This window comes from Sus scrofa, chromosome 5 (genome assembly GCF_000003025.6).
Source record: "Sus scrofa isolate TJ Tabasco breed Duroc chromosome 5, Sscrofa11.1, whole genome shotgun sequence".
Classification (NCBI taxonomy): Eukaryota; Metazoa; Chordata; class Mammalia; order Artiodactyla; family Suidae; genus Sus; species Sus scrofa.
The window spans coordinates 616,297-627,490 of NC_010447.5; the positions used below are offsets into that span (position 1 = coordinate 616,297).

The 11,194-nt window shown below is 49.7% G+C and overlaps 1 protein-coding gene across 3 annotated transcripts in view; it reads left to right on the forward strand.

Moving 5' to 3' along the window:
• The window catches only part of TTLL8 (tubulin tyrosine ligase like 8), a 51,092-nt gene that overhangs the window by 21,683 nt on the left and 18,215 nt on the right, over positions 1-11,194 (forward strand). For all 3 annotated transcript variants that reach the window (XM_021091344.1, XM_021091345.1, XM_021091346.1), the window contains 2 exons: positions 9,007-9,155; positions 10,823-11,066. In XM_021091344.1, coding sequence (XP_020947003.1) covers positions 9,007-9,155; positions 10,823-11,066 — 393 coding nt within the window. The remainder of the gene's footprint in view (positions 1-9,006; positions 9,156-10,822; positions 11,067-11,194) is intronic.

An 11,194-nucleotide genomic window follows, 5' to 3' on the forward strand; every position in this document is an offset into this window, starting at 1 on the left:
ACAAAAAAAAAAAACAAAAAAACAAAAAAAACAAAACCAAAAACTCTAATTGGCCAAAAAAAAGAAAGAAAGAAAAAAAAAGTTTCATTATTTTGGAGTTCCCATCATAGCACAGTGGTTAATGAAGCTGACTAGCATCCATAAGGACGCAGGTTCAATCCCTGGCCTCTCTCAGTAGGTTGAGGATCTGGTGTTGCCATGAGCTGTGGTGTAGGTCGCAGATGCAGCTTGGATCCTGCCATTGCTGTGGTTGTGGTGTAGGCCAGTGGCCACAACTCCGATTTGACCCCTCGCCTGGGCACCTCCGTGTGCCGTGGTCGCGGCCCTTAAAAAAAAAAAAAGAAAGAAAAGAAAAAAATCTCCGATTGTGTTTGCGGTGTTAATAGACATCAAGAGAATATGTCAAAATAAAAGGACTGAATAAAATGAAGATGAAACAGTCTGGACTTGGATGTAGTGGTTACTGATCAAAACATATAAAGCAAAGAATCACAGAATTGAAAAGAGAAGTAGAAATGCAGTGGCTTTGGCATTTGACTTTGTAGCCTGCTTCTTTGCTATATTCGTTTATTAGCTGAAGCAATTTTTTTATTTTAATGATTTTTGTTTTTTTCCCCCTCATAGCTGGTCTACAGTGTTCTGTCAGTTTTCTACTGAATAGCAAGGTGACCCAGTCACACATACACATGTACATCCAGCCGTAGCAATTTTGTTTTGTTTTGGGGTTTTTTTTTTTTTTGGTGGAATCTTTAGGATTTTCTACATATAAAATTATATTATCTTCAAATACTAATGCTTTTACTTCTGCTTTTCCAATTTAAATGCCATTTACTTATTTTTGTCTTTTTAGGGCCACACCTGAGGCATATGGAAATGCCCAGGCTAGGGGTTGAATCTGAGCTGCAGCTGCTGGCCTCCGCCACAGCCACAGCAACATGGGATCCGAGCCACCCCTGCAACCTACATGGCAGCTCACAGCAACACTGGATCCTTAACCCACTGACTGGGGCCAGGGATCCAACCCCCATCCTCTTGGATACTATTTGGTTTTTTAACTGCTGAGCCATGACGGGAACTCCCATTTATTTTTTTCTTGCCTAATTGCTCTGGCTAGCATTTCCATCTTATGATGTTGAATGTTGAAAGTAGGTATCCGGGTTGTCGTGGGCGTGGTACGATCGCTGGACATGAGGGGGGGGTTGCTCAGGGGGATCTGGGGGGTGGGTGAGGTGCAGACGGCTCGATCCGAGGCTGTGGCTCGGTGTGGCAGTGCTACAGCTCGATTGACTAGCTGGAATCATATGCCAAAAAAAAAAAAAAAAAAAAAAAAAAAAAAAAAGTAGGTATCTTGTCTTATTCCTGATCTTAGAGGAAAAGCCTTCAGTCTTTCATCGTTGAGTATGTTTGCTGTGGATTTTTATTATGTCAAGTTAGTTTCCTTCTATTACTAGTATGTCAAGTGTTTTGTTTTTTTTAATCAGGGAAGGGTGTTGAATTTTGTCAATTGAATTTTCTGACTCAGTTGCGATGAATCAATGTTTCCGTCCTGCTGTTGATGTACCTTGTACATCGATCAATTGGCATATATTGAGCCATCCTTCCAGTCTATAAATCCCACTTGGTCCTGGTGTAGAGTCCTTTTAATATGCTACTGAATTAGGCTTGCTGGTATTTTGTTGGTGATTTTTGCCTGAAAGCTCATAAGGAATATTGCTCTGTCATATTCTTTTCTTGTAGTGTGTGGCTTTCATATCAAGATAATGCTGGACTCACAAAGTGAATTTCCTTCTCTTCAATTTTTTTTGAAACGTTTGAGAAGGACTGGTGTTAGTTCCTTATATGTTTGGTAGATTTCATCAGTGAGGCCGTCATGTCTAGGGCATTTCTTTGTTGGGAGATTTTTGCATAGTGATGGACTGGGGAGTTCCCGTCGTGGTTCAGTGGTTAATGAACCCGACTAGCAACCATGAGGACGCAGGTTCCATCCCAGCCTCGCTCAGTGGGTTAAGGATCCGGCATTGCTGCGAGCTGTGGTGTAGGTTGCAGATGTGGCTCAGATGTGGCACTGCTGTTGCTGTGGTGTAGGCTGGTAGCTGCAGCTCTGATTCATCCTCTAGCCTGGGAACCTCCATATGCTGCAGGTGCGGTCTAAAGAAATTTAAAAAAATAAAAATAAAAAAGCTACAAGAGATAAAGAAGGACATAATAAGAAAAGTTTGTATCTTCTTCAGCAAGAAGACATATAAGAATTATAGAAATTTATGCATCTCATGACAGACCATTGAAATACATTATGTAAAAACTGACAGAATTGAAGGGAGAAATAGGTAGTTCTTTTTTTTTTTTTCTCCCCAAACAGGCTGTTCTACAATAACTGGAGACTTCACTACCCCACACTCTCAATAATAAATAGAACAACCAGACAGAAGATAAGGAAATAGATGACTTAACACAGGAAGTGAACTAGACCGAACAGAAAATGCAGAACATTCCACACAATACCATCTATATTTTTCTTATGTGCACATGAGACATTTTCCAAGATAGACCACATGTTAGGCCACAGATTCACTCTGTACATTCTAAAAGACAGCTGTTATACAAAGTATCCTATCTGAGCACAATGGGATGAAGCTGGAAACCAAGGACAGAATTGGAAGATTCACAACTGGGAAATTCAGTAACACATTCTGAAACAACAAATGGATAAGAGGAGATGTCACAAGGGAAAGCAGAAATTACTTAGAGATAAACGAAACAGAAAGCATAACATGCGAAACGTACAGGATGCCGTGAAAACGGTGCAAAGGGAAAAGCTGACATTAAAAAATGAGGAAAATCTCAAATAAATAATCTAAATTTATGGTTTAAGAAACTGGAAAAAGAAGAACAAACTAAACCCAAACAAGGACGGAAATAATAACGATTAGACCAGAACTAATCACAATAGAAAACCATAGAAGAAGGTTGCGTCTCTGAAAAGATCAACAAAATAGACAAACTTGTAGTTAGATGACTAAGTAAAAAACGAAGAAAACTCAAATTACTAAAATTAAAAATGATGTTGGGGACATGACTACTGATTTTACAAAAATGAAAAAGATTCTAAGAGTGGCGTGGACAGGGGTTCACCAACGAACTGGATGACCTAGATGAAATACACCAGTTCCCAGAAGCACAAAACCTACCAAGACCAAATCATGAAGATAAAGAAGACGTGGACAGACCCACACCTCCTAAGGAGACTCGATCATTGTCATCATCTCCCGACAAAGAAATACCCTAGACAGGATGGCTTCACCGATGAAATCGACCAAACATTTGAAGAACTAAGACCCGTCCTTCTCGAACGTTTCCAAAAATTGAAGGGAAGGAAATACTCCGGGAAGTCCTGCAGGGTGACCAAAAGGACACTGGACAGCCCTCTGGCGACGTCTGCGTAGTGTACTTTTTCAGCTCCAGTATTTCTTTGGGTTTCTTTCTAGGTTCTCCCTTTATTGCTGTTTCCATTTAATGTTCATACATCCCTTTTAAAATTTTCTCCTTGTTTTTGTTTGGTTCTCTGAGAATGTTGATACGGAGGTTTTAAAGTCTTTGTCTAATATATCTCCTTCTCTAGGGTTTGCTGTTTTTATTTCCACGGTTTGTCTCTGTGCCTGCGGTGTAATTTAAGGTCATCTGAGGTCCTTTCTGTGCCTTTCCCTGGGCATGCACAGTCACTTTCTAATCGTCCTTGTATATGCAGTTGTTTTTAAATGGCCTCGTCTTGAACGTCTGACTCTGCACAGTGGACGCAGAGTAAAGTGAAGGGCGGGAAGGGTCTAACTCTCCTGGAGGCGCTTCCCCTGGAGGAGGCAGGGCTTATGGCAAATGCAGGGAAGGTTCGGTAAGGGCTGCCTGCCTTTCTGGTTGCACCTCTCTCACCGGGAGCAACGATCGGGTGATCAGATCCCCCCTATCTGGAGGGCAGGGTTATTTTTTTCCCACCCCGGCTCCTGCAAACTGGGTGCAACGGCCCCAGGGACATCTGCACAGCCGCCTGTCACGGGGCTGTGGGTGGGGGCTGTGGAGCTGCTTCTGTGCCAAGCGCTGATGGTGACTGAAATTAGCTTCCATTTACTGTCTGGCGTCCCACCTTCAGGAGACGCCAGAGTGCAAGGGAGTTTGGTCAGTGTGACTGCCGCGGCAGCGGTTGTCTAGGCAGGCAGACAGAGCCCTGCTTTTCCCATTCTGCCCAGCTCCTCCCTCTGCGTGTGTTCTAACTGCATGCGATGTCTGAATTATTCCTTTGAATGGTCAGCAATGTTATGTTTTCTTACATAGTAACTTTTTGAAGGATCCACATTCATTCTTGCAGCTCCATTATTCTTTTCTTTCATCCTAAAACACTTCTTTCAGTATTTTTTTTCTACGGATAATCTGCTGATGAAGAACCTCTCAGATATTTTTGTCTGAAGGAGTTTAAATTTTCCATTCATTTTTAAAAGGTATTTTCACTGGAATAAAATCCTAGCTCTGCAGAGAATGTTGCTGCTTTTGCATCTTGAGATGTTATTCTGTCATCTTCTAGTGTCCGTAATTTTTGCTTAAAAATCATCTGTAATATTGTTTTTTTCTTTAAAGGTAATATCTTTTTCTCCGGGTGCTTTAAGATTTTTCTCGGGAGTTCCCACTGTGGTACAGTGGGATAAGAGTCAATCACAGGAGTTCCTGTTGTGGCACAGCGGTAATAAACCTGACTGGTATCCGTGAGGATGTGGGTTCAGTCCCTGGCCTTGCTCAGTGGGTAAGGATCTGGCATTGCCATAAGCTGTGGTGTAGGTCACAGATGTGGCTTGGATCCCACACTGTCGTAGCTGTGGGGTAGGCCGGCAGCTACAGCTCCGATTGGACCCCTAGCTGGGGAACTTCCATAGGCCGCAGGTGCAGCCCTAAAAAGCCAAAAAAAAAAAAAAAAAAAAAAAAAAAAAAAAAAAAAAAAAAGAAAGAAAGACAAAGAAAAAGAGTCCAACTGCAGCAGCTTGGGTTGCTGAGGAGAGTGGGTTCAGTCCCCAGCGGCACAGAAGGTCACATGATCAGTGCTGCTGCAGCTGCAGCGCAGACTCAGATGCAGTCCTTGGCCTGGGAACTTCCATGTGCTGAGCGTGTGGCCGTGACATTTTGTTTTTTCTCTTTGTCTTTGGTTTTCAGCAGTTTGATTATAATGCTTTTAGGAGCCGTTTTCTTTATATGCATCCTGCTTGGGGTTTGCGGGGCTTATTTCATCTGTTAGTTGGAGCTTCCCATCAAATCTGAAAACTGCTTGGCCGTTATTTTTCCAATATTGCCCCTGCTCCATCCTCTAATCTCTGTCTCCGGTTCCAATTACACATACGTCAAGCTGGGTCTCTCGTGTCTCTGACGTTGGTCGTGTCTCGTTATCATGACGGTGTTTCGAATATCCTTGAGCCGAATTCCAGGCTGCGTGTTCTCCTCCACGACCTTACTGTTTTTGGCCCTAGTGAGAGTACTGCTCAGTTTTCATTAACGGTGCATTTATGATTTAACTCATCGTGGGAATAGTCCAATCCCTTTCCTCGCTTTTCCGGAAACTGTCTGTTTATTTTCACGTCTGAATCTTCTGGATTCGTTGCTCTGGTGACTAGTGCAGTTTATCGTCTTTCAGGCTAATTAGCTGTGTGGACGTGCTCTTCTGTGAAGCTGCTAAAGTGTGTTGCCCCTTCCTCTGTTGTCGCGTCTATTTCGTATTGATTGGCAGGAGTTTTTAATGTGTCCGGAATAAGAGCCTCTTGTCCTGTGTGCCCTGCAGATGTCTTCCATTCTGCAGATTTTTTGATACAGCGAATATCTTTTTTTTTTTTTTTTTTTTTTTTTTTTTGTCTTTTTGCCATTTGTAAGGCCGCTCCCGCGGCATATGGAGGTTCCCACGCTAGGGGTCGAATCGGAGCTGGAGCCGCCAGCCTACGCCAGAGCCACAGCAACGCGGGATCCTTAACCCACTGAGCAAGGCCAGGGATTGAACCCGCAACCTCATGGTTCCTAGTCGGATTCGTTAACTGCTGAGCCATGACGAGAACTCCAGACACAGTGAATATCTTTAATCATAAGAGAACAATTATCTAAGTTTGTTTTTAGGATCGATATTTTATAATACTATTTAAAAAGTCCTTGCTTTTTCCAAGTCATGAATTTATGCTCTTATGTTTCCTTCTAAAACATTCATTATTTTACCATTCATATATGTTTACATACACCCATTTGAAACTGATATTTGTGAATGGTGTTAGGTAGGTATCAAGATGTATTTTTTTCAGCGTTCCTACTGTGGCTCAGTGGGTTAAGAACCTGACTAGTGTCCGTGAGGGTGCAGGTTCGGATCCCTGGCCCCGCTCAGCGGGTGAAGGATCTGGCACTGCCACGAGCTGTGGTGTAGGTCGCAGATGTGGCTCAGATCCCACATTGTGGCTGTGCTGCAGGCAGGTGGCTGCAGCTCCCATTCAACCCCTAGCCTGGAGCAAGTGAGGCCCTAAAAAGCAAAAGCAAAAAATATATATATATTTTTTTCTGTATTGAAATTGAATATTGAAAATGACTTCAAATTTATCAAAAAGTTATTTCTTTTGCCTACTGTGTGGCATTGTCATAAATCCGAGTTGCCCTAACGTAAGCCGTACCTGGCACCCTAACCAGTAAACCGTCTGGCCTCGTCACAGCTGGACGGTCTCTGCCGCCGTAACCTTTTAATTACATCAGAGGCATCCAGTTTTTTCCCACTTCTTCTAGTTCAGACTTTCAAGTGCACTTGTTGAGTTTTCATGTAAATGCCGCAGACTCCATGAACTATGCATGTGTCATTCAGGGACTCCAGCAGATGCACCGAGTTGTGTAACTGTCACCACAGTCTGGTGCTAGGACATTCCGTCACCCTCTAAAGCTCCCTTGTTCCCGCCCTCCGTCCCTCCCAGTCCCGCCCAGCCAGGAGGCCTTTCCTGTCTGCTTAGGCTCTGTTTTCCGATTTTTAATAATACCGAGTCTTCCAGCCCATCGATACAGGATTTTTTGCACTTGCGTAGGCCTTTTTAAATGTGTATCAAAAATGTTTCATATTTTTCAGAGTTCAAATTGCACCCTGTCTTGTTACATGTATTTCTATATATTTTATTATTTTTTATACTATCATAACTAGAATTAATTTTAATTTAAAATTTTCGACAGTGTTCTGTCAATCTCTGCCTTACAGCAAAGTGACCCAGCCGCGCGTGTACATATGTTTATACACAGACACATATCCCTTTTCTCTCCGTATCCTCCGTCATGTTCCATCGCAAGTGACTGGTTACAGTTCCCTGTGCGGTACAGCAGGATCTCACGGCTTGTCCGCTGCAAACGCAGTAGTTTGCATCTACTGACCCCAAACTCCCACTTCTTCCGATAGAATTGATTTTTTAATTTTAATTGTAAGGCTTTGGTTGGTAACATATATAAATACAGTCGCTTTCTGTATATTGCTCTTGTGACTGTGCGGTAGTTCTGCTGAGCGAACAGTCCTGGTGTGAGGTTCACAGTCAGGTGGTGTCCACAGGGGTGGGACCACGTCAAAGGCAGAGGCTCTGGCTGACATGGTCTCCAGGGCAACCTTTTCGGGGGCTGGAAGCGTTTGTGTCCAGACCTGGGGGGGGTGGCACCTGCCTAAGGCCACATGCTCTGGGTAGGGCTCTGTGCCCTTGACCAGAAGTCCCAGGAGTGACCAGGTGGTGGCAGCACCACCAAGCTCAGAAGTGCGTGGGGGCGACTAGGGGACGTCCGGCTCAGGCTGTCCCTGTCCTGTTCTTGCTGAGGCAAACGGGGTCCCCAGCGTAGGCTGGCCCTGCGTCCTCTCCCTGCAGGGACATGATGGTTTTACTGCCGTGATGCATAGACTCTCAGTTGATGAGATCCTGCCTAAAGCCACCACGTGAGGCAGAGGCCTTGGTCCAGGCCCAGGGGACTCGGACACCCTGCGGAGAGACCGACCCCTTGCCCCACCTCTGAGCCGTGTCACCATGCTGGTCTCCTGGGCAGCTTGACTGTGGCCGGCATGGGGATGCCCTCGGTGACCTGCCTTATTTATTTCCCACGGCATCTGGGGCCCATCTCTGCTGCCAGGTGGGAGGGTTGCGGACAGCACAGGACTCACACTGGCTTCCACCTTGTCCTGTCCTCACCCTGGTCAGACAGGCTGGGCTGCGGCTCTGGGAGCCCTGGCTCCCTGTGTCCAGTTAGGAGCAGGGGGCGAGGCCCTGCCCACGTTCCCTGCACCAGAGGGGACTCCTGCTTTCTTGTGCTCCCAGCTCAGTCCCACATCATCAGGGACACCCGTGTGGCTTCTCCCTCCCAGGGGCCCTCCCCACCCCCCCAGCAGGCCTGGGGACCACATTATGCACAGATGTCCATGTTCCAGAGAGCCTTGCTCCCAGGCCATCACTGCGGGTGGTGGCAGGTGGTCTTGGGGCCCAGCACAGTCCCCTCTGCTGCCATCTGCCTTGTGCGGCCTCCTCTCTGTCACAGGCACCACCGAACTCTAAATCCCCCCAAGCAGTTGTGCCTAATTCCCCTGATTACGGTGGCTTCCTGAGCCCATTGCTGCCCTGACTGTGTGGCCACCAGCCAGCCTGACAGTCAAGCCCACATGACACTAGGTGCCGCTGGCATGGCAGGTGGGCTTTCCCACACGGGCCTGCAAGGAAGGGCCACCCCGATGGGGGGCCCAGCCCAAGGACCCTTATGTGCCTGCCCTTCTTCTGGGCCCGGCGGGGGTACACCTGCAGTCTCATCCTCAAATCAGGGGTCCCCGCGTTCCCATGCGCGCGGCCAGAAGCCGCCTCCGGGAGTGGCCCGTGGGGTGGCCAGGAGGACGGTCTAAGCCCGCCCGTCGCCCTTTCCTGGGCAGCCACTCACCTGGCCCCTGGGTGGTGGAGCCTAGGCACTGCCCTGGGAATCATGAGCTGTCTGGATCTTGCTTTGCAGCGGCGAGGCGTTCATCTCCAATTCAAGAAGTCACTTTTCGCAGTGCCAGGCTCTGCTCAATAAAATCACCTCCGTGAACCCTCAGACGGAGATTGACGGGCTTCGCAACATCTGGATCCTAAAGCCGGCGGCCAAGTCCCGGGGCCGAGGTGAGTCCCGGGGGCGGGGCCGAGGTGAGTCCCGGGGGCGGGGCGAGTCCAGGGGCGGGGCGAGGTGAGTCCGGGGCGGGGCGAGTCCCCGGGCGGAGTCAGCGACCTGCGGGGCGGGGAACAGCGGTGGGGGCGGCGGGTCAGGACTCACGGTGCCCGGGGCGGGCGTCCCAGCGACACAGTTCTTCACGGCTCATGTTGGGAGTTCCGCTCGGCTGCCGGTCCGCCTGCTCGGGGTTTCTCTCCGACCTCTCCTGGCCGCTGGCTGCGGCGGCTGCCGCGGGGGTGGGGCCAGCGCGAGTCTCCAGCGGGCCGGGTCCCTGGAAGCGCGCGCCTCTCGCGGGCTCAGCCCCTGGTGACCCGTGTGCTCCGGTTTTCTACCTCTCCTGGCGTCGCAGCTGTGACCCCGTCCTCTTCTGTATTCCTGATGGTGGACTCGGTGTGTTCTTTGTATAAAACCAGGGTTTCAAGGTGACTTCCTAATCTGAGGGCTTCAAAGAACCAACTTGCGGTTGCATTTTCTCAGTTTCCTTGTGAGGGCTTTTCCCCTTGGCTCTGACTTGAACGCTAAGCTTCTTTATTCCCAAACATTCTAGGGCAGCAGTAGACGCTTTCGGGCTACGGAAGTGTCCCCAGAAGGTGGCCTTTCCTGAGCCTCTCGTTTATGTTGGATGAGGCTCTCTTTGCCCTGAATAGAGCGTTACCTTCCGTGTGGATATTCTGTTTGCCCCTTGAGTTCTCTGAGGAGTTTTGCTGCTGTCGTTATAAATTCAGGCAGTCCCTTTTCACGTGATGTTTACAATCGTTATTAATTTGTGACATTCCGCACTCGATCCTAAACATCTCCTGTCCTCTTTCCTGGGCTCCTGCCTGCTTTCAGCACGTGCCCCCTGCACCAGGCCAGGGTCCCTCCCTGGCTCTGCCCAGACCTCCCTCCCACGGTCCACGGTCAAGACCAAATGCACGCAGTCCTGCCCAGCCCCTCCCCCCCCCCAGCCTGTGCCTCTGGGCCTGGCAGGGGCTCCCCTCCACCCTGGGTCCCTCGGGAGAGCCAGCCGCCCCTCATCTCAGCGCCTCTCCTCAGGCTCGTTTGCTGGAGTTGGCGAGGAGGATGGTGGCGGGGGCTCTGCCATCAAAGTCCCCCCACGGTCTGGTGACACCACTCCCTTCAGGCGTCAGGGGTGCCATGGCAGAGAAGGAGGGCTAGGGGCTCTGTCTGCAGCTCAGGGAAATGCACGTCGCTCTGGCTCCAGAGGTTGCTGGTCACCACCGGTCCGGTCACACGGCCTAACTGGGCGGGGGTGGGGGTGGGTGCAAACCCTCCGCAGAGTGGCGGGTGCAGAGGCGGCAAGGGGCAGTGCACCTCGGCCAGCCCGCCCCTGCTCCCCCCGCTTTGTCCAGCTGCCCAGAGCTGCGGCTCACGCGGTGCTGGGAGCCTGTGGAAACCCAGGGCGTGCCTCGTTTCCCTGCCGCCCCCCCCCCACCAGGGCTGGTCCGCAGCCGCCGTGGGACAGCTGCCTTTCAACAGGACTCTGTTCCCATCCCGACCCTCCCTGTGCTCCTGTCCTCTCCGAAGCCCCCGCGCCGGCCTCGCAGTGGGAGGGCCTGGGGTCGGGGGGCTGCTCTTTGCTGCCCAGAGTCCAGGGCTGAGCGGTGGCCTCCTGCAGACATAGTGTGCATGAACCGCGTGGAGGAGATCCTGGAGCTGGTGGCCGCAGACCGCCTCGAGGCCAGGGAGCACAAGTGGGTGGTGCAGAAGTACATCGAGACGCCGCTGCTCATCTACGACACCAAGTTCGACATCAGGCAGTGGTTCCTGGTCACCGACTGGAACCCCCTGACCATCTGGTTCTACAAGGAGAGCTACCTGCGCTTTTCAACGCAGCGCTTCTCCCTGGACAACCTGGACAGGTCAGTGCAGGGCAGCTCAGCGCCGCCGGGCTCGAGGGAGCAGGGCGGGCACCCACCGGTGCCTGGGGCTCAAGGCCGGTCTCTATGCCGGGTGGGGAAGCTGGGGCTCGGGGAGGTTATGTGCCCTC